The sequence below is a fragment of the Phaenicophaeus curvirostris genome, chromosome 7 (assembly GCF_032191515.1).
Source record: "Phaenicophaeus curvirostris isolate KB17595 chromosome 7, BPBGC_Pcur_1.0, whole genome shotgun sequence".
NCBI lineage: Eukaryota > Metazoa > Chordata > Aves > Cuculiformes > Cuculidae > Phaenicophaeus > Phaenicophaeus curvirostris.
The window spans coordinates 20,776,212-20,799,742 of NC_091398.1; the positions used below are offsets into that span (position 1 = coordinate 20,776,212).

General features: G+C 37.4%; 1 protein-coding gene across 1 annotated transcript in view; it reads right to left on the reverse strand.

Annotated features, from left to right (window-relative positions):
- Positions 1-23,531, reverse strand: part of MYO3B (myosin IIIB) — a 204,895-nt gene that overhangs the window by 71,085 nt on the left and 110,279 nt on the right. Inside the window, exons 24-27 of the mRNA XM_069861149.1 lie at positions 22,179-22,308; positions 5,750-5,829; positions 2,625-2,645; positions 1,525-1,602 (exon numbers count right to left, since the gene is read on the reverse strand). Coding sequence (XP_069717250.1) covers positions 1,525-1,602; positions 2,625-2,645; positions 5,750-5,829; positions 22,179-22,308 — 309 coding nt within the window. The remainder of the gene's footprint in view (positions 1-1,524; positions 1,603-2,624; positions 2,646-5,749; positions 5,830-22,178; positions 22,309-23,531) is intronic.

Sequence of the window (23,531 nt, forward strand, 5' to 3'; positions counted from 1 at the left end):
CATCTTTCTCCTCATCTCTCCCTATCACATTTCTGCCATGGAAGAAGGCCCATAAAACAAAAAATATAATTGAAAAGTGTCCTAACTATAATTCTACTGCAGGTGCATTTGACCAATCAAATACTCCAACAGAAGAACAAGCTTTACTGTAAAAATGAATCACAGAAATTCACAGAAAAGCACGGGGAAAGCGTTGCAAGAAATCATCAGGCCAGCCCTCTGCCCAAAGAGGACAATGGATCTATCTGTACTGTTTCAGGTACATCCCTGTTTAATCCATTCTTCAGAATCACCGAGGATATAGACTGCACAATCTCTCTGGGCAATCAGCATGACAGTTCATAAATATTTTTAACCTCAAACCTCAATCTTCCTGTTAAAACGTAGGCCCATTATCTGTTTTCCTATCCACCCTGGATATGGAAAACTATTTATTCCATTTCATTTTACACTAAAATGAATAAAGTTTGATCAGATCACATGTATCTGCTTTTCCAATGATTCTTCTGAATGCTGATACTTCTGCTCCATCCTCACCTCATTAACTTGCTGTATAATAAGTATTCATTGCAAATAAATTCAGTCTCATAATTCCATACAATTCCAAACTGACTGTGGTTAATTTGCTGTAGGTGCATCTTTTTTTTCTTTTGACAGTTCATGCACAGCTGATATCTGTGTAGTTCTTCACAAGAGCAATCTAAATTCACGCTTGTGTTATTAGGCATGTCTGGATGTGTCCCCTTGCACCCTGCACACTGGGGCAACATCTCAGTACGCATCAGCTTCCTCTATGCCTTTCTTAGAGTATTTTGCACAAAAAAGAAAAGAGGTATTTCTAAACAGCATGAAGCTTTGACCCACACTGGTTGGCACAGCACCCTGAATGTTCACATTCTGCATTGTACAAGTACAGTCCAAGGACCAGCTGTTCAAAACTTTTCCACTCTGCAATGACCTCAAGAAGAAAAAAAAAATTAACCAACAGCCTTGGACTGGCGCTTGGTCTTCCTGACTTCTCACCTTCCAGTTTCAACATTCTCAATGACTTTTCCTTAACTATTGTATTTAAAAACACATGCAGAATATATCTTACCCCAGGCAGGATTACTACTGATAAAATGGCAATCCATATGATTTAGAACAGTACTTCCAAAAGATGGACAGATCTTAATCTTTAAAAGCAGGTACATCCAAGCTTGTGAAAAAATAGCTTTAATGACAGCTATTTTATTTGCACAAAATCAGGTTTCTGTACATAAAGAGGTCTGTTCTCGACCTTCAGAATTTTAGATGGAAATAGTCTAGACTCTAGATTTTGTTATCAAGGTATTCAGTGAAATTGTAAAAGGACAAGTATGAGGAAATGAAAGGAGCAAAAGAAAATTTAAGAATCTACAAAGGCCTCACAATAGAAAAAGAAATCCTGTTATTTTTCTCTTCAATCTCACAATCCCACAAACATTCTGGATATATCTATTGCTCTTATCACCAAAATATTTGTTTACAATCTAACTTTTGTACCCTAAAATAGGAAGCCATAGTTTGCCTCTTCATGTTAGTTGTTTCTTCAGGGTGTCGCATAACCTCCATTGTGTCAACCTGGAAGACAAAGCTCAGATGTTAGAACTGTTCCAGAAACACTGCAGACCCACCCCACCTCACCCATGAAAGCTGGGTTCAGTTTTTGTTATGGTCATTCCTTGAGGTGCGAGTACTTCAGAGCACTTTATTGGAGGCAGGGAAGGCCAGGTTCTAACAGACACAGGACACACAATGATCTAAGAAAGCTCCGAGTGTTCCGAATGATTTCACACTTTTGTTACGATAGCATAACACTAAGCCAATGAAGCAGATGCCAAGATGGAATACTTTATGAACTGATTTCTAAAAAGTATTCCTCTTATCATCACTACAATGAACTCCATTGGCTTTTATTTTCCATACATCACATCTGGAATGACCAGGAAGTAAATTGAGCTGCCTCATTTTGCTCACGTATGCAAAAAACGTTCTTGTTGGATAACAAGTGGCAAACGAATTATGCAATCTCAGAACATATAAGTCCCTTTCTGCTGTTTTGGCTACTATTAATTATTTTAAATTGCCACTTTGATGCCAAGAATTTCAGCAATCCTACTCTGCTGAACTGACATAGCTTCAAATACTGCTTTTTCAGCATTTCAGAAGAGTTATTTTTAGAGAGTATACATGGACAGCAAACACATTGCTCTTTTTTATTTTAGTTATATTGTGAGTACAGCTGTTCTTATCAAAATGAAACCAGAGTTTATGAATGAGTATAACCATGGTTACCAATCACAAGCAGATTGTTTCGTTCTATTACAGATCAACAAAATTAAAGAAAATCAAACAGCATCCTGTTTGCATGGAGCATTAACAACATTTTAGCGTTCACTTGCTTTGTGGCAGTTTACCATCTGCTCTGACCAGGTGGCATTTGTATAAACCAGATAATGCTGTTGTCAGCACCTGTGATACACTTCCTGGACTTTGCTCCACACGATCATTTCCAATACTCACTGACTTAAGACCACTCTTCTGAACACCAAAAGTAATGGCTAAAAGATTACAGTTCTCAATAAAGTAACTGCGTCTCTTACCTTCAGGAGATATTTAGGAGACTGCATGCAAAATATAAAGGAAATGAAGCACTAAATAGTAATAGAGTAAGAAAATGGACTTCGTGTTGGGGAAGAAATCAAAAGAAAACTTGTGAAGACAAGATTCAGAACACAGATGGTGCAAAGGCAGACAGATTTCCATAAAGGTGACCATAAAAATTTCAGTATGTTTTTGTAATCTGTGATGTTCTAGTCCAGATGCATTAGTACTCATCCCAAACTAACAATGCGGGGCGGGGAAAGCAGTTTGATTTCAGTTTTAAGGATGTTAAAAGAAAAATGTAATGTACCCCAGGAAAAATGTCTTATCAGCACAGATAGCATCAAACATCTTAAGAGGTCACCTGACAAAGTAAACATCAATGACCTAATCAGAGTAGCAGGCATGTACATGAGGAAAGATATGGGAATGTTTCAAAACTGTCTTGGCAAGACAACTGCTTTTTGAGAATTGCTATCTAAATCTCTAGTATTGATCAGGTAGAAGACTAAAGCTATATCAATGAATATTGACAGTAAGTTCAGAATAACTGGTAACATCTAATATTAAAGGATAGACAGTTTAATAAAGAACACTAAAGCAAAAGCAAAATAAATTACTTTGAGGACTGCACAGAAGGCAAATTGCCCATGCATCGAGTTTCTAAATTGGATTCTTGTCTGTCTAGAAAAGCAAGGAATCTTAGTGATGTTGGTTTTGGAGGTTCAGCACTCATGATCTCTCAGTCACACCTGGAACATCTGCTGGCCAATAAAGTGCGAGTTTATGTTCTGCCTTTTGGGCAGTAGGAAACTGCAAGCCTCTCCTTTTTACAGCTGCTTATTTTCACCAAACCTGTAGAGCCTTACAATCTTTGAGACTGCCACTCCGTTAAATATGGTTTACTACAGCCTGCTGGGTTCAAAAGGGTTTTGTTTTGGTTTGGGTCTTTCTGGGGGAAAGGGAATGAGCACACAGAAAGACAGATGGTCAGAAACACTCACATATGAGCTGTAATACACTTTTTCTCAGAAAATCAGGATTAAAAAAGTATTGTGAAATTCCTTTTTCTACAGATAGAATTGTAAATTTAGATCTGTACAATCTGTAAGGATCAGGATAAATTTCCAAATCTTTTTGACAAGAAATAATTGACTTTTCCATTAGAAAAATTTCAGATAGATCCTGAAGCTAGGGAGATGTTCCTGTAAGAAATTATAGAAGTTTTGTCTCTGGTTAACTTATAACATTGCATGTCTATGAAGTCATGCAGTTTTATGATAAGGCAATAATTGCATGTACAACAGGCAATAGGCTTTATCACAACTGGCTTGTCTGATAATCACAGACCAAAATAAGAATGTCATGATATAAAATTGTGTTTTAAATCACTAGCTCTTTTTAAACTAAAATGAAGAGTATTTCAACTGTTAAGTCACTTTTTTATAGGATAGTAGTAGTGAAGTACAATATATAGTTATACCATCACAACTGAAATGGAAAACAGCTTGACCTACAAAAGACAAACTCTTCCATCACCTAAAAAACCTGCTTATAATAGTTTTGAAACAATATTAAAATAATGATTTATGACATCATGTCACATTACAAAGTTACTGGAAATTATTACTTTCACATATTGACCACACCTGCAGCTGGGATGGTATGAAATACTGTAAACCCAAAAAAAATACATCTAGCAAAAAAGCTCATAAAATTAAATAATAAATGAAATTTTCCAAACTTCCAAACAAAATTATTACAATTGGATTTTTAAAAGAAATTGTGAAAGAGTAATCTAGAATCTTTTTTCCTGAAGTTGTTTTCAATAGTTTTATGACATTTTAAGAATGAATTTTTTCAGCTACAAACTATTTCAATCAACATTTTCTGGATAGTGCTGCACTTACGCATGTCTCTCAGCTCCATCTTTAAAAAAGTCGAAGGGTGGGTAAAAAAACACTTAAACACTACTTAGTATAACTGATTGTGTTTACTAAAGCTCTAAACGAGAACTACTCTATTCCATTCCAGCTGTATCAATAAACGCATGCTTAGAACGCTTATGGTGAATATAGCTGGATGTTGAAGACAATGCCTACATAAATCAAGAAAACTGGAAAGGTCATTATCTGTCCTTCAGCACTGGATGTGTTTACACCAAATCGGAAATAAATGTCTGAAGTCTCTATCTGTATTTGCAGGTATAGTGAGGGATATAGATGTCCAAGTGACATGAATTACTGTATCAACACTTGAGCAGGAGTTCCAAATAACAGAAGAGAATGAAAAGAAATAGAAAATCCAGAACATAAAATTATATACACTCTTGAACAGTTGCAGTTACCACATTTGTTTTAAAAAATTATTATTATTTGCTTTGGAGGCAACACCTCATCCCCGAAGTCCTTAACTAAGCTAACTCTAACTGTAACATTTAGGAAGTGTGGAGGGGGAGTATATACTATCAGCTTGAGGTGCAAGAGTTTTCCTCACTAATTAAGTGTACTCAGTTGGCAAAACATCATATTAATTGCCATAAAATTATCCCATCCTTTTGCAGTTATGCCATGTACTTTTATGGCAAAACTCAGCAGCACTTAAATTCTATGGTTCTTCTTTTTAAAGAACAGTGGTTTTGCAGAGGTGTTCATTTCTGGTCATGTATCAGTCACAAATGTCCCCTAGTTTTTCACTTGCAAGTGGAATGAAAAAAAGGAATAGATTATTTTTCTAGTTTGCCTTTCATACTGTTAAATACACTAATCGGATTTTACCTAATTAAATCTCTTCCTAGGTCAAAATTGCCGGAGGAAAACCTTTACCACATTGCAATCAAGACGAATATTGCCATCACTATCGATGTAACTGAGATTTCACTCCAAAAGTTTAAAAGTCAAACAGTAGCAAATTGACTCTTCACTGAGTCCTACAATAGGGTCCTCACTAAAACTGGCAGCTCTCACACGCAACTCCCAGCTGAGGTGCATGTTCTCTGGTATAAATGCAGACTTTGATTTGGTAAGAACCTCACTGTGCACCTACATCAGCGAAGCATCATGTCGAGAGGCTCACTGTAATATTTTTTGAACAGCTGGCCATCTTTGAAGGGAACACTACTAACCTTGATACGCCCAGAACTAAGTTGTGGAGGCAAAGACCTTGATGCTGCTGTCACTCTGGCTCTTGCCTGTGCCAAGTTACCTGTTCGAAAACAAACAAACAAACAAAAAAAGAAATACATACTGTAAAAAGTGTTCAAGAAGCTCAGCAGGGAAAAATTTATATAGTGGAAAATCAGCTTGCACTACAGTAGTAAAAATAGCAGACACTACTATTCTTTTTCCACACCTCACTCATTACCCGTTGTGCCTGCATAGCTTTCAATGCAGTGTTGATTTAAAAGGGAGGAAAAAGTCAGGGATAAGGTGGTATGTCACTGACCTTAGCTACTGAGCTGATGAAAACAAGGACAGCACAAAGGCATACAGCTCAATCACTAGCAATCAATTTCTCTGTGACTCATTCAGAGATTTAAAAGCGAAAAACACAACAGAAACAATCTTGTTTCTATGAAACCACGTGGATCCTGAAGTGTTTAGACAGCATCTTAAGCTCACAAACTAATGAAAGAGATGAGAAAATGATAAGATGGTATCTTTTTTTGACCTTTTGATATGCAGTCCTGCTTAATTCCCGCTCTTATTGTCCCTTGGGGTGTTTAAAGACTGACTCAATTCCTCAGGCAAAAGCATAGTATGGTGGCAACTGAAAGCGGTTTTTTAACTGTACCTTAACTGACATGTCCTAAACTTTTTCCTCTGTACTTGCAAAAAGCCAAAGTCATCACGAAATAGCTTTTCAAAATACTCAGAGAAGAGAGAGGAAGTGATATGGGACTGTGCATATGCAAGACACTCTGTATATTTCAAAGTTTTAGCAAGTCTAGCACAAGATGTCCAAATGTTTTCTCTGGCTATATCTTCAGAGGCTAAACTGTGATTAATAGCATTGAAAGAACCCTTTGAAGCAGGATTGGTGACATCAAAGCCCTAATCCATGGGTGGCAGGATTTTTATAATGAGTGGGAAGCATTTTAACACATTTCAAAGGATTTACAGCATGAATAAACAATAGGCCTCTGCAGATGCACCACACACCTTTCAGAACCAGAACACATAAATAAGTGTCCATTTTAATTTAAATGTAAATAAAGTGTTAACACTTCTTTCAGATGCTAAGTGCCTCGTTTGCATCAACTCCAGTGTTTAGCTGTTTGCTTTACAGGAAGCCAGTAACTCTAAACAGACTTCAGAGTTTTGCTAAACTGTATATTGCATAACTGGTTACAAGGCAGGATGGGAAAAATGAAAACCAAGAACACTTAATCGCTGGTAATTATTCCGTAAGAGAGCACATCAGTCCAGTGTCCAGATAACACTGAAAGGAACTTTTGCTCTAACTCCCCTCTGAACAAGAGAAATACTAACTCCCTGAAAATAGTCCAGGTCCACTAATCAAACACAGCAATGACATTCTTTGGAACAATCCAAATATTCTGTATCCATTTTAAAAAGTACTTATCTTTTGAGCTGCTAGCATTGGGTATGACACAATGCTGCAAAACTGGTGTGCTGCTTCCAGATCTAACAGCGTACGTTACTTGACAGTCTAAATCACAGTGCAGAACACAAGGTAAATCCACATATTTGGAAACTGCTTTAAGCGATGGTGAGAACTGCAATTCTCTTTTGAAAATCTTGCGCATCTCTATACATGTACAGGGTATATATGGTATATACATGTATCTGTGTTTAAAATGAGGACTTCAATGAACAAATAGTTGGTGTTTTTTTTTCTCTTTGCTGTAGTTTTGATATTAGTACGTTAGAAATTACTCTTGTGCCTTTTCTGGCTAAAGCAGACAACCTGGAAAGGTTGCTTTTGGTTTTTAGGCTTCAGATTATCAAGTCTAAAGCTTGAAAGCCTTGCACTTGAGAACAGTTAAATAACACAGGATAAAAGAGGGAAGTTTGGAGAAGAAACAAATTTGAAACAGATTGCTTTAAATGACTAAAATTTTGTTGCATTTTATAACAAGTTACAAAACTCTAACAACTAAAGGAAATTTAGAATGACTCATCACTCACCATTCATCACACTCATCGCTGGTGTTATGTTTCTATGTTCATAATTAATATCCCTGAGATCTTCCTTAGTTCCTCATACAAAACTAAACATTTCTGATCTGGCAAGCCAAGACAATATCAAAAGTTTTTAATGACTTCACAAACCAAAAAATACCCTTAAAGTAGTCAGTTCCTTCTTAAGAAAAAAGAATAGCTTTACATATCATGAATTTGTTCATTATTTACTTCCTTCTAGGAGTAGGCCAGATAGAAATTCAGGTCAGATTCCAAACTCTGGCAAGTCCCATGGCAGTCAGCTACTGCCAGTTTGACAGCAGTATTTTTAAAAATTGTTCAAATATGTTTGTATAAAATGTATTCTTTCCAGTGCTGTAACTGATGTTAAAAAAATAATGCATATATTGGCGGAACTGGCCACAGCTACATAAAAGGGAGGCAATGCTTTTTTTATTCCTTTCCTCCCTGCCTCTCCCCTTAGCCAGCAGGAATCTGCCAGGAGAGTTTTGAACTGACCAAGTTCATGGCTTTATTCTGCAAAGAATCCTAGTTCACTTTCACCTGAGAATCAGCTTTGGATCTCTTTCTTTTTATTGGCTCCAGGGAATAAGTCTCTCCAGTATGGAGAGTTCCTGATTTTCTTAGTGTTACTCAGAAGCCCTCCTGAGATGTTTTGGCATGAACATGCTTTTATTGGATACTTCAGCTTGATATTTGCCAATCAGACTGTGAGGTCAATTCAGATCAACATGCTGCTGTATATCTAAAGCATGAGGCTTGTACATTATATTTACAATACCAAATATTGTCTAACTCATACTATTATATGTGTGATTGGTTTCTAATAAGTACAGTCAAGCCAGCGTTCATTCGCCCCTAGGACTGCTCTGATTTGACTGTTCTCAATAGATTTGGAACTTTAAGTTCCTCACTATGTTAGTTGCTCCTCACACAGTACCTTTCTTAACCTAGCCCTGAATATGTCTCTCTGTATTATTCCATTACCTGATGGTTATGTTCAATATCCCATGCATTTATTACATATTATGTCAGTGTACATGATTCTGTCTGAATACAGTATGGTCAAAGGACATAACTCTTTACCTCATATGACTGAAATGTACTACCAGGAAAAGCAAATTTACTCACATAAACAATGATTTTACACTCGTAACTTCTTTTTTTCTTATTGGTAAAAGTAAAGAATAAGGCAAGTATACGACCACTATTTCTTCAAGGATCCTTATCAGTTCTTATTTCACATACTGAATGAATTCCTATGTGATTGCTAACTACTGAATCGTAGCATCAGCTGAAATCCACAGAAAAAAACATTATTTGGATTTTCTTTTCCAGATCAAACACAAAATGAAGATTCAATGTAAGCTTGTGGATTACCCATCTCAAGTAGTTCATGTTTAGAGAAATAACTACATATCTTTAGCATGTTTAAGGCATTAAAACTAATAAACAGAACAAACGTGGTTTGAAAATTAGTCTACATGATAAGAAATGTTTCATCCAGAGTTATCATGGTGTTTATAGTCAGTAAACATTTGGTACCTGTCTCTGCATTTGTTTTTCATTTGCAAGGTCATTTATTGCTTTACTCACCAAAAATAATTAAATGGTATTCCACTTTGTGAAGAACACCAATATTTGAAGAACAAATGTTTTTAGATAATAACATAGCCAGTTAAAACCAACAAGTTAAAACTGACATGAGTTCCTTGAAAGGTCAGACTGGTTAAAGGTTAAAAGACTTTTCACTGTGCCTTTCAGAAGTGTATCTCTACACACCTATTATACAATCAACACTTTAGAGAAAATATAAGTGACATGCATGTAGACTTAAATAAAATACTACCTACATTAAATCCAACTCCATAAAATGGACTCATATGATTTAAAATCCTCTCAAAATTTTCTTACTATTTTTTTAAAAGACATTTAAAAGGGAGTGGAAAGAAGTTAATCGTTAAAAGTAGGATTAATCTTTTAAACATCTGCATGTTTAATTTTATTCACATGCATTTCATTTCCAATTCAACAGGACTGCTCAACTGAAAAATTGAGGCTCCTACCTATGTACCTGCTGGACCAGAGGCTAAGGCCTCTGGGTTTCGTTTGAGTCAGTGGGGAAGTCAGTCATCCCCAATGTTTCCCTTTTTCCCCCTCTGTTTAATAAAGTTAGGAATGTCAGTAGTGCTTTGAGTAGTGTCAGTCATTAAAGTTTGTGAAATACTCTAAGAGCTTCCAACAGACAGAGATCTAACAGCAAAAACGTCTATGCTAGCTAAGCTCACTGTGCCAATGCTCAGCAAAACTCATCTTGCCTTGAAGCAGTACAGGAGATCTCACCTCTCCGCAAATGTGCTCTTCATTGATGCCTGATTTCAGCTAGGTGAGAAAGACTGAACTGTCAAAGCACTATCTCTTTTCTATATGGGAAGCCAAATAGGAGAAGTTTTGACAGTATTTCAAGTATTTACACAGCACAGAATGAAGAAATATGTTGCCTTTTTTCAGGCTGGACTTTGGAAGTGCTCTCTAGATCTCAGAAAGAACTAGTCAGCGTTCCTGGTTTTGCACTTGAATCCCTGGCACTTACTCACTGTATGATCTGGCTGAATTAATCAATTGCCCAGCTTTTGACCTTCCATACTAATCAGGAAAAGTACACTCTCCAGATGGATGTTTTGATGTTACTTACAGTTTGTCAATCCTTCACTATTCTTGGGTGATGGGTTCTACCTATCAAGCAAAGCACTATCACGCACATATTAGTAACATTAGCGCTGTACTTATAACCTCATTTGTGTTATTCCTGCAATATATCACTCCTCCCAAAGTAAGAGCATGCCAGGTAAGAATTACTTTAAGCTTTGATACGATGTTTAGTTTGTGAAGTGCAAATGACTTAACGGAGGAAGGGCCTAATGACAATGTCACCTTACTGTACAAGCTGTGCCAGGGATATTATGATTACATAGAGGGCACAATACAAGCTCTTTCCTTATCCTCATATATTTTATTAATTTCTTTCATGCTTCTGGTTCAGACAAAGAGAGGTTACTTGAAAAACCATGTAAATATAGTATAATATGGCCAGAAATGCTACAATGCATTCATATTTCATTTACACTGCTTCTAATCACAGCTAAGCACTTGCACTCCAGAAGAGGTACAGAGTCAGACAATGTCTTTGACATTAACAGATTCTTCTCCATCTTTCCTTTCTGTACATTTTATCTAGCCTAAAGAAGTCGACTACTTATCTCCATAATGCATTTTCATCTTCTGCAACTGTAAGACTAAGCTTTTCTTAGCTCATCTATTAATGAATACGTGTACTTTTTTATTAGGTACTAATTTGAATCTGGTCACTGACTATCAAAACTCTATTCTTTCGAGTCACTGAAGTAATTTAAGCTAATCTTGTGCAATAAAAAGCTAAGAATCCAATTTTCTCATATACTGCACATTTTAAACAAGAATATATGTATAAAAATACTGTCTCTAGAATACAATTGTCAATACAGACATACTTCCACTGTTGCTTCTTCTGAAAAGAGAATCACTTTACTTTCTATTCAGAATAAGTAAATAAGAAATAGAATTTCCAAAATCAGATCCATATTACAGAACAGAATCAGATAACCATGAAAAACTACTAGTAGTGAGGCCCACTTGGGAATACTGTTATTATGAGTACTTGCTTCAGGAGCAAAAATTGTTTGAGATGAAAAATCCATGCCATAGTGAACTGAGAAACTCGGACCCTCGTTCTCAATTACAGTAAAGGTTTCTTTAGTCTATTGGCATGAAGCAGACACAGATCATATTTATACATAAAAGTTATACATTGCTAGACTGGCACTGGAGAACCTGAGTGTAAAATCAGTGCTGCTATGCTTTTTACTGCATACATTGAAGTCAATTCAGTGGTCACTTCCCACATTAGAAAGGCACATACCGGCAAACACGCAGCCTGATGTTTACAGCAACAAATAAAACTTTGGTTGCAAGCATCATTGCTGCTCTGCTTAAATCTAGTTTTAACATAGTAGGTTAGCAGACCTCTGGTGCAATGCAAAGGAAGAAATACACTGACACCAGCTGAGACGAAATAAAGGTCAAACTGCCTACTGTATTCCAAGGTATGTAAATGCATGATCTCAGTAAGAAAAGTCTTAGCTTTTACCCTTATCTAGTAAAGAAGAACAGATTATAGTACATAATTAGTTACTAGTTGTGCCCAAGATATTTTTAATACACAGCCTTGAGTATTAATGATTACCTTAAGCAACATGGCCAATTTTCTAGCTGAATTTGAATCAGACATATCTGATCTACTTGACTAGGACAGATCTACTTGACTAGGAGTGTGTTCACCAAAGTGAACCGCATAAGCACCTCCTATATGAGGAAAGGCTGAGAGAGCTAGATTTGTTCAGCCTGGAGAAGAGAAGGCTCCAGGGAAACCTTATAGCAGCCTTCCAGTACTTAAAGGGGATCTACAGGAAAGCTGGAGAGAGGGCCTCTTTATCAGGGAATGCAGTGATAGGAAGAGGGGCAACAGTTTTAAGATGAAAGAGGAGAAATTTAGACTAGATATCAGCAAGAAATTTTTTCCTGTGAGTGTGGTGAGGCACTGGAACATGTTACTCAAAGAAGTCACGGATGCCCCAAGGCCAGGTTGGGTGAGACTTTGAGCAACCTGATCTAGTGATGTTGCTGCCGAGGGCTGGAGGGTTGGAACCAGATGATCTTTAAGGTCTCTTCCAAACCAAACCATTCTATGTTTCTATGATTCTAAATGAACCCATTTTCTGAAATGTCACAGGCATGTATGCGATCTCAGGATCCACAAGCAATCCTTTGTTGATTCTCAGTTCTATCGTAGTCCCATGATATCACTATATTTACAGACAGCAGGCAAAGCACATATGCCAAGCCTTATCATATGAGGCACAGGTTTCCAGGCACAGGACAAGGCAGGGTCATGTGGTTCTGGGTAAGAGGGTGGCAGCAGGGGAATATATTGACTTCTGGACAATCTCTATCTGGCTACAGCCTGGTGGGCACCTCTGTCCAAACACAGGACTAATGATAGGCGTGGCACACCTAAGTACAGCTGAGATATAACCATCTGAAGAAGCATCTAGACAAAAGTAAAAGAAAAAAAGAAAGCAACTAGAAGTTACAATGTAAATGATGCCAGAGTTTTCATGCTTCATGCCCAGCGTTTTCTTTAGTCAGGACTACAGCCTGACTAAGCTAACTGGATGGAGACTGATGGAGAGGCTGCTTGATCTGATCAGCCTCCCAGCTGTGACATTATAGAATTAAGTGGCTCAGCCTTTTACAATTTATACATTGTCAGAAGGCACATGTCATTTCTTGCAGATATGTGATCTACTCAGGACAACAAACCTTGAAATCTCTGTGGAACAGCAGACAGTAGAGAATGCTGCAGTCTCCATCATTGACAAAGTACCTCACAATCAATAGAAGGTTCCCTGTTGCCCCAGCAGATTGCCCTGGTTCCTGTACTACATCTTTAACTGAGATGAGAAGAAAACTACAGAGGTATATTTTCTATGAAGACTTAATTGTTGAGGAATTAATTGTCCATTAATTTTCAGCATTAGTCAAAACCCCCTTGTTCTAATTACCTCTAATCAGGACAGACAAGAAGTTCATTTCTTCTTCCAGAGGTAGGTATATAGAATACTACTTCTAAAACCATATACCAGTTGAAAATACGGTTACCACACATGCTGATTCAGCTCTGGTCTTCCTCATTGTTTTATGTAATTGACATCCCTTCTCTTGCATGTTACATAAGTTTGGTTTTTTTCCCCAAAAAATCATATATGTTTTATCTAGAAAAGTATAAGTTTTATTATGAAGAACATGTTAGTTATCTCAGTATTTTATCTATACTCCCTCACCAACATGAACCAACAGCAAGCGTTCTGGTATCTCACACCTCAGCATCTTGTCTTTGACAATCTCAGTACTGTTCTCAAACACTAATTAAGCTTCACAGTACTCAGTTTAACCTGAGGCCAAGATAATTTTCTACAAGAACAGTGAATAAACAGGAAACCCAGGAGAAGTCAAGAACTGTGATTTCCAGCCCACTGTTTCTATTTCCAGAGTATGTTTCCCCCCCCATACAAAGTATAAAACATTTTGTGGTATATATTCCATAATTTAGGACCTGCTGCTGAAGCTGCTCTGTGTATACACGGTCTGATTAAAATCCTACTAAATCCACTGAAGATCCCCAATGAATTCAGTGGTAAAAATTCAGGTTCAAAGTTGTCACTTAAAGCACATGGAGTAAAACGGGGGAACATCTTCTCTGACCTCACTATGACTTCTCAGTGACTCTAAGCTAGACAGATTAAAAACCGTATCAAAATCAGGTTTTAAAACTTCAAGAGAAGAGTTGTCTTTTAAAAGTATTAATTTAGGATGAAACATGGCTTTATGAAAGTCCCACGCCTCCCCATTTTTGAAACCTAGGCACTAATGATGTTGACTACTAATATATTCAAGTCTCAAAGGCTTCTCAATCAAACATTTGCTCCTCTGGATCTCAGCACTTCATACATTATCACAGATAGGACAATATCAGTTATTTTTGTGGTTATTCAAAACCTTATTCTCATTTATATTTTTATCTCCGCATTTAATGAGTCAAATACCCATACATACAAGCACCCACAAGCGCATTTTCTGGTTTTGACACACACTGTGACCTGCTGTCCAAGCAGTTCAGTTATAAACTCTTCTACATCAAGCCAAGTCAGGTTGGAAGAAGTAAGGCAAAGTCAAGTATAAGACAAAATGCTGGTTTAGCAAAGTACGATCTTTGCAGTTGGCCATAGGGTGAAGGGATAAAGAAAATGGATAGAAGTACATAATAAAATAGCTCACTCGGAGTCGGAAATACTCAGAGACAAATACACAAAAACCAGCTCAGACTCAGAGGTTTGTTTTCCATCAACTACATTCATTTCTTAGATACACTAACCCCTAATTAGATTATTTTAAAAGACCGGAAAATATAAGCACATTCTTTGTAAAGGACACACCAAAAACCACTATGGATATTCAAGCCAGCAAGGTTATCTGAATATTCAACATATTTATCTGCTCTACAAACTCACTAGCAAATTTAAAAGTAATTGCTCTTCTAGGATTTGATCTTGAGAGATACTGAATGCTTCCAATAGTGCACTGAACATCATTGACATAGCTTGACCTTACAGCACATACTGACTATAGAAACTGCCTAGTAAACTACTCATTAAAACAACTACTGTATACTGTTCTCTGAATACTTCTCTATTTAAATTCTGTATAAGCTGCACAGTGAGATCTGTGTAATACATATTTTTCTTCCTCAATATCAACACATTTTGAATTTAATTAGCATATGATGAAGTGTTAAGATAAGTTATTGTTCACTGCTGTAAAATAATGTTCATTATAGAACTGAGAAGTTAGGCTAGAAACATGAAAATTGCGAAGATATCACCTCTCTTATAAGAGAAAGGTAAAGAAAAATTGTTCTTAAGATCTATTCTACAGAGAATGGCCTATTATGAATCAAATGAGTAGCCTCATCAAGATGTGTTCTTAAACTTGCCCATGCATACTTTTTTCAGGGTTCAATTTGCAAGCACTTTTGTTGCAATTTGGAAACAAAAAAACCCATGCCCTTTGCCCGTTTCCAGTACAAAGTAATCCATGAAGTGTTATACTAAAACCAGTGAACTTCTGCTTGTGCAACACCCTTTTTCAAACACAACCATGATAAATCTAACTTGACCCTTCTCAGCTGTTGTGCTTACTGCCATGTACAGTTCCAGAGATTCACTATCACTTCTTATTTATAGGGAATTATTCTCAACAGTAAATAATTGTTATGTATTACATAAAGTTTCAGCAGGACTGAGACTTTAACTTTGATCTGATAGATGGTTCTGTTTCCAGAGGAGTTCCATCTTTAGGGCTGTTTTAGGACAAGTTTTGAATCCTGTTGCTAGAAAGTCTTGTGAGGGTCTGTGTACTGCATTTGACCTATGACACAAAACCTTAAGATGTGAAGAAAGCGAAACACTACTGTAAAATGCTCAACTGAAAAACTAAATAAAAAGTAATCCTCTACCTCTCAAATTCAGTTACTTTTAATTTAGTTTAGTCATGTCCCACATCACCAAGTGATGTGAAGTTCACAGTTGCTACATTGCACAGCTGCAGTTTAAAACTTCTCTTTGCACACAACACACTGGCAGCAAAGCAAAAATTATTGCCTTCAATAAGCTTTTAACATATGCATTAGTTACAAGTAGGAAAGCCTCTGTGTCCTGAGTGAAAATACACAGCATCCATTAACTTGTCCCAAATTCTTACAAAATATAAATTCTGATTAATCTTTACATAGAGAAATTATAACTACAATGGCTTTCTTTCCAATTCATTTGACTTAGAGTGGGTGCAGTTCTCTTTTAGAGGTGAAAATAATAACACAGAAGTATCATTAGAAAAATATTTTATTTTAGGATAAATTAGTAAAATTGAGATGTATTTGAGTGTTCTCATTTATTGTGATATGTGGAATTAGGAGAAAAAAAACCCCAAACACTAAAACCAAATGGAAACATGCTATATTTCAGTGCATAAGCATGACACACTAAGCCAAGAGACTTGCCACTGCTTATCACTAGAGGAAGGGCTTGTACTCAAGAGGAGTGCACAGTGACAAACACAGGTTAAATCATGGTTCCATGAAAACAATGGCAAAGCACCTACAATTTCAACTGGCCAAGATTTTACTCTGAGCCCAGTAGTTTCTGTTCATTTTTTTCCCTTAGTTTCTGATTCTTCATGAGGGATCAGCTGCTATCAAAGTTGCAGAAAAATTAATAGTACTCTTGGCACCAATCACAGAATCACTAGGTTGGGAAAGACCTCTAGGATCATCGAGTCAAACCATTCCTACCAAACACTAAACCATGCACCTCAGCACCTCATCCACCTGTCTTTTAAATACCTCCAGGGATGGTGACTCAACCACCTCCCTGGGCAGCCTGTTCCAGGGTCCAATGACCCTTGCTGTGAAAAATTTTTCTGGAGGTCCAGTCTGAACCTCCTCTGGTGCAGCTTGAGGCCATTCCCCCTTGTCCTGTCTCCCGTCACTTGGGAGAAGAGGCCATCATCCTCCTCTCTACAACCTCCTTTCAGGTAGTTGTAAAGAGTAATGAGGTCTCCCCTCAGCCTCCTCTTCTCAAGGCTAAACAACCCCAGCTCTCTCAGCTGCTCCTCATAAGGCCTGTTCTCCAGCCCCTTCACCAGCTTTGTTGCTCTTCTCTGGACTCTCTCCAGAGCCTCAACATCCTTCTTGTGGTGAGGGGCCCAGAACTGAACACAGGATTCGAGGAGCGGTCTCACCAGTGCCGAGTACAGAGGGAGAATAACCTCCCTGGACCTGCTGGTCACACCGTTTCTGATCCAAGCCAAGATGCCACTGGCCTTCTTGGCCACCTGGGCACACTGCTGGCTCATGTTCAGTCACTGTCAACCAACACCCCCAGGTCCCTCTCCTCCAGGCAGCTTTCTAGACAGACTTCTCCTAGTCTGTAGCACTGCATAGGGTTGTTGTGCCCCAAGTGCAGGACCCAGTATTTGGCCTTGTTAAACCTCATGCCATTGGTCTCAGACCATCAGCCCAGCCTGTTCGGATCCCTTTGCAGAGCCTCCCTACCTTCCAGCAGATCAACGCTTCCACACAACTTAGGGTCATCCACAAACTTACTTAGGATGCATTCGACCCCCTCATCCAGGTCATTGATAAAGACATTGAACAGGGTTGGACCCAGCACTGAGCCCTGGGGACATCACTTGTAACTGGCCTCCAGCTGGAGTTAACTCCATTTACCACCACTCTCTGGGCCCGGCCATCCAACCAGGAGTGGCAAAAAGCATTTTTTTAAGTGATTTTGCAAAAGGCCCTGGTTCTTGAGTCCTTAACATGCATAAGGAAAGCCTGAATAATTTTCTTCACATTCTCTCTCAGCACATGGTCCATTAGTTGTTTGCTTGGTTTGGTTTTGTTTCGGGTTTTTTTCTTTTTAATATGAGACACACATTGTTTACAATAGCTTTGTCTGAGGGCTGTAAGGAGGACTGAAGACTCAAATGCACAAAGAATACAGACTAAAAATCAGTACTGAGGAGGGGAAATGACATTCAGGCAGGCTAATAATAATAAATAAGGTTTTAGAAAAATATTGATTTTCCTCCTAATTTGGACAAAAACTTTCCCTAGTTAAAACATCACTATCCTAACTCATCAGTGAAGGCTGTGAACACTTTCATCCTTCTTCTCATTGACAGATTACTCTAAAATATCTAAGGCACCATGAAGGAGTATTTATTAGCAATGGTGACTATATCACTCTGAATATGTGAGCAACGCCAATGCTATCAAAATTAGCTGACATGACATTGCTGTAGTGGTAATGGTACTCAGCTCTGCATTTATTCTATACAGTCAAGCCCAGCCCCTACAGATCCTCAGAGCCAGGACGGGGATGTTTCCCAGTGTCTCTGCTCTCGTGGTGGGAATGCTGGAGGATTTTCCCTTCCTCCCTCCAGGTGGCAACTTTCATGCCTCTCTCCAGCAAGGACCTAAGGCAGAGCAGAGCAGCTTACTAAAGGTCTAATGGTCTGTGAGTCACAGAAGGTGAAAAAGCCTGCAGAGATTCTGTTTCAGAAGTAGGGAATCATGTTGTGCCGCAGCTTTTCTGAGAAGAAGCAGCCCCTCTGGAACATCTCCCTATCCCACCAGCAGGATCTGGTCATCTGGGGAACATAATGCAAGAGAGAGGAAAAGTGGAAAAGGGAGTTGAAGTCTCAAAAAGCCCCAGCAGTGCTTTGCCCAAGCAGCCTACCACTTAAAGGTGATGCTGCAAAAACAATCTCGAGCATCAGGACTGAGAGTCAAAATGGGTCTGAATGCTCACTGATGCTACTAGGGAAAGTACTAAGGATCTCATTTTTTTTTCAATTAAAACCCTTTTAAAATGAGACTCTATTTTCTAGATCACAATTCCTTTTCTCCCTGATCTTTTAACTGCAACACTGAAAAACTAGAACTGGAGACAAACAGGAATGCATTATATCTGAATGGGAACAGCTGGAGTAGTGTTTGTTTTTTTTTTAACTCTCTACTTCTTTCATATATTTGGAGTAAATTCTATTTTAATTTCAGAATACGCAGAATTCTCAGCACCAGAAGTTGTGTGTATAGAAAAAAATGTCAAATATGGATGCAGCTGAGAGAACTGGTAGGTTAAACCATATGTTTGTTCAGTTCTGAGGTTAAAGGTCACTAGAAAGTACAAACATATTCCAAAATGTGCCAAACATGTCTAAGTTTCCACCAAAAGATGACAAAATATGCTGTACAGACTACAAAATTAGTGCCAGAATGTTTAAATTCTGGTGCCTCATACCAGTAATTGTGCACACTCTTAATCACAAATTCCTATTACAAATGTACATTTAATGTCCTGTTGTTAATTTCTGGCTCTTTAAACTACCCAGTCTGCCACTGTGAAATGGAAGCATTTGTTAAGAGGGGATAAGTATACTTGATAAATTACAGGGATTAACATGATCTTAAATTAGTAAAAGAATTTAGTCTTTTAAATATTTATTTTATTGCTGCTGCTCAGTTTTTGACAGCATAAGACAAGACAGTTATATAAATATACTTCAAACAGAGGATCTTCTCAGGGGAAAGGCATCTTTTTGTTCTTACTGGTATTTAAAAACTACATTTTCAGCAATTGTCGGACCCGTGCTACCAGTCTTAAATTCCCTCTTGCTTCTGGGATAGCACCACCTAGTGACTATTACACATATTGGAGGTTGAGGCTTGGCAAAAACACCTACGCTGCAAATTCCAGAGCTAGTTGCAAGCAGATGTGAGGATGTGCTGTCACTCATCTTCAAACAAAACACCAGAGATACAGACAGAAGGCTTATTTCAAGTCAGGGTTACCTGGAGAGATGCAATATGTCTTCTATGTAAATTATTAACTTTCTCATCAGTCAGTAATCTACAAAAAGCTGGAGAAAATTCTATCAAGTTTACAAACTTTAATCTGAATTTTTTCTGATTTGTTTTAAGAATGAAGTATGTGTTGAGTGGAGGGAAGAGGGATAAGAGTCAAGGACAGGGTATGATGAGACATTTACACAGTTACTATCCCTTTTTTTTACAAAAATCTTTTTGTAGAAAGTTAAGAGAATAGCATTCTCTTTCTTCGCTGAGCAGAGATGAAGCAGCATTGCCAGCAATACCTTCTGTTCTCAGCCAAACCTTTCATTTATCTTGCAAGCTGCCAAAACTAAACCTGGCAACAATCTGATTTTAGAGCGCAGAGGCCCCAACACAGGATGTGTGTGCCAATTATGTTAGACAGCTGGAAAAAATAGAGCAAAATCACAAAGACTTTTAAAAAATAAACATTACATAATGGTTTTAAGCCGTTCTTATAAAACTATGCACAGGAGCATATGCTTAATATTTTTTTCTTAACAAGATGTTGTATACCAACTTGACAGAAATTAAGACAACTCTCAACTTACTGTGTGCTCTTCATGGAAAGGTAAACATTATATAAGTGGAGGCTTTCTTTAAATAGGAAGCAAGGAAGGAATGTAAAGGACAAACCAAAAAAGTGGAAAGACACCAATATGGTAACTATACATTACTGCAGTGAAAAGTATCTTTTTACTGAACCTTTTATGCATATTCAGTAAAACACACAAGTTCAGTGCCGCTGCTACTGAAAATATTTCTAAAAAGCCAGAGGAAAATGAGTTTGCATGAAAGCATCAGCATTCTGATTGAAAAACAGCAACAAAATCAGTAGTATATTATTTACAATAATTGGGACTGATAACTGGGACAAAGCAGCTGATCTGTTTGATTCTGACAATAGCACCAAGGTACAAAATCACCAGTAAAGAAGGGCGTGGAAGTACATTTGACCAGAGGTGAGCTCTCTTTTTTGCTTTGCTTGATCCACCCAGCATGAGTAGAGGAATATCTTTTATCAGTTTAACACAACTCAAAGGTCAGACGTAGAGACAAAGATACTTTTTTCCTCACTTGAGCACAAACCAAGACTACTGCATGTTAAACTACACCCCCCTCTATCTCAGCTGAAAGGAGAAGTGGATTCCTCGCTGAAACCTCATCTCTGAAGGACCTCTAAAAGCATAATTTGAAGGGGGGTAATTCAGAGTCTCTAACTACAGGAAAAGAACAGAGACATTGTAACTGGAATCTATTCTATGTAGACTATAAACATATTTTGCTAGCAGTTTTACATGTGCAAAGAAAACTCCAATATACATTTTTCTCCGGGTGTTCTTTTTCTACATAGAAACCACAAGAGAGGTTAAAGGCATCACCAGAGGTTATGACTGGCACAGAACTGCATTTGTAGCCCATGTACGATAAGCCTACACAGCACTACCTAGTGCATGTACACTTGTTTCTGCCTAAAAAGTACAACCACCTCACTTACATACACCAGGTCACAAGAATTTTGAAGTCTAAAGCAATCCATCAAATTTAGGTTATTTCTTATTATTTCTTATCTTTTCTAACCCATTATGACAAAGGTATTTTAAAACTGTAGAAAGCATTGAGAAGTACATACACTCAGTTTATTTGCATGTATACACTGAAAAATCATGTGTATAGTTGCTGGCATCCTGGCATATATCTGTGAAGTAAAAAAACTTCATCTTGATGTTTTATTTAGCGGTAGATCCATGCACTTTTGTGTAAGTCAGGGTCAACAAGTTTTAAATCAGCTGAATTAATGAATTCTACCATATTAGTATGTGGGTTTTATAATTTGTAAGAAAATTCATGTATTGCATTAAGGCATCTAAATAGATGGATATCGCCTCCAAAACAATCTGATCTACATTACATGATTCATGAATTGTAAGACATGCTACACAAAGATTTATCAACTGAGAGCTGATCTTAGTACAGGACTAAGAACCAAGAAACTCCCATATTCTCATCCTGCTCTGAGAATGAGTTCTTGTCCCATACTTCAGTTAATTTCCCTTTTTTCTGGAGTGAGGGACAAATCTTGCTACACGGTTTTTTTAGAAGAATTCATGTCTGCATATTTTTTAGAAAAATGTGATGGTAACATTTCAGATATCTATGAATCCTTAAACAGCAGAGCTGAAAAAGTATTAAAAAAAAATAGTCCAGAAACAGCTAGAGTTTTACCAGAGCAGGTAGCTGAAGAGCTGGCAATGTTAACAAAGCTGAGCAAAAATTACCTGTTTTTGTTAACGGGCTAGAGAACAGCTGCTGAAGAAGTTTGTTCTCTGAAGTTCGCAACACCACCACTATGTCAGCAGGAAGAGTGTCTCTGTTCTTCTCAAGGAATGCACAGGCATCATATAATACCTAGCATGGGAAACCAAATCAGAGAAGTTGCCAAAAAGGGTTACCCAAAACCTACTACGTTCTTTAAAATGTGAGCAGTCAAGTTAACCAAGTCAATTAGTTAGTTTGGCTTTAATAAGCCAATGAATTATCTGCAAAGGACTTGAAAGTGTACAGCAGTGTCTTCAGAATGTGAACTGGCTATAAATAGCATCTTTATTCATAGCATGTCACTGCACATCAAACTGGGTTAATTGGCTTAAACCGTGTTGCATTATGCTTTGTCACATCAAACTACAATATGCATGATGCAATATAACAGAGATGCATCATTAAAGCAAGTTGACAGTTTACATGTGAAATAAAAAATGGTTCTCAGGTGGTCATCTCCTATTTGTTTGCACCAAACTTGTGATCTATAACTACACATGTCAGAGGAACAGGAGTGAATTGCACATGTAGGTACATTAAAATAGGCTTCTTGGTGCTTTGAAAATTATAACAGGGAAAAAAACCCATGAATTTATTTCAATTATTTTAATACTTTTAATTAGAAATTAATGATTGGCTATTTGTATTCATATAAGGATCAGTTAATTTAGCTTAACTTTTAATTTATTTTTCTCATTATAGTAATTTTTTAAACCTTTTTCATTATCACTAACGATATTCCCCTCTAGCCTAAGTGCACTGGTGTCCATTAGCTTACCCAGAAACTGAGTTTTCTTCTGCAGTCAAGCACTGGCCAGTAGTGTTTTTATGACATACCCATTTGGGTACAAAGTATTTACTAACTGTAAAACTTCACACAAGTTTATTCTTAACAAGTCAGAAAAGCTGTTAGAACATATCTTGAAATTTTGGAGTCTTATAATGAGCCAGAGGTGAGATTTCATGGATAAATATATAAAGCATGGCTATTTCACTTTGATTCCCTTTATAAACAAAGACTTGGACCTGAAATCACAAGCAAAGCTCATATTACATAAAAAAAAAATGGACTGTTATTCCCCATGGAAAAATAATATGGTAACTGTGGAGAACAAAAGAAGTCAGGTACTAGAGAGCACAAGAAAACATCTGTGCTAGTCCAGCTCCAGTCTTTCAAATATTCTCTATCAGATTTTAAATTCTATTACAGATGCTGTTTTATGTTGTATTTTATCCATATACTTACATACACTTACACAAAGAACAACAACATCAACAATTGTGTAGCCTGTTGTGGCTCCAGAGAGTTGCTC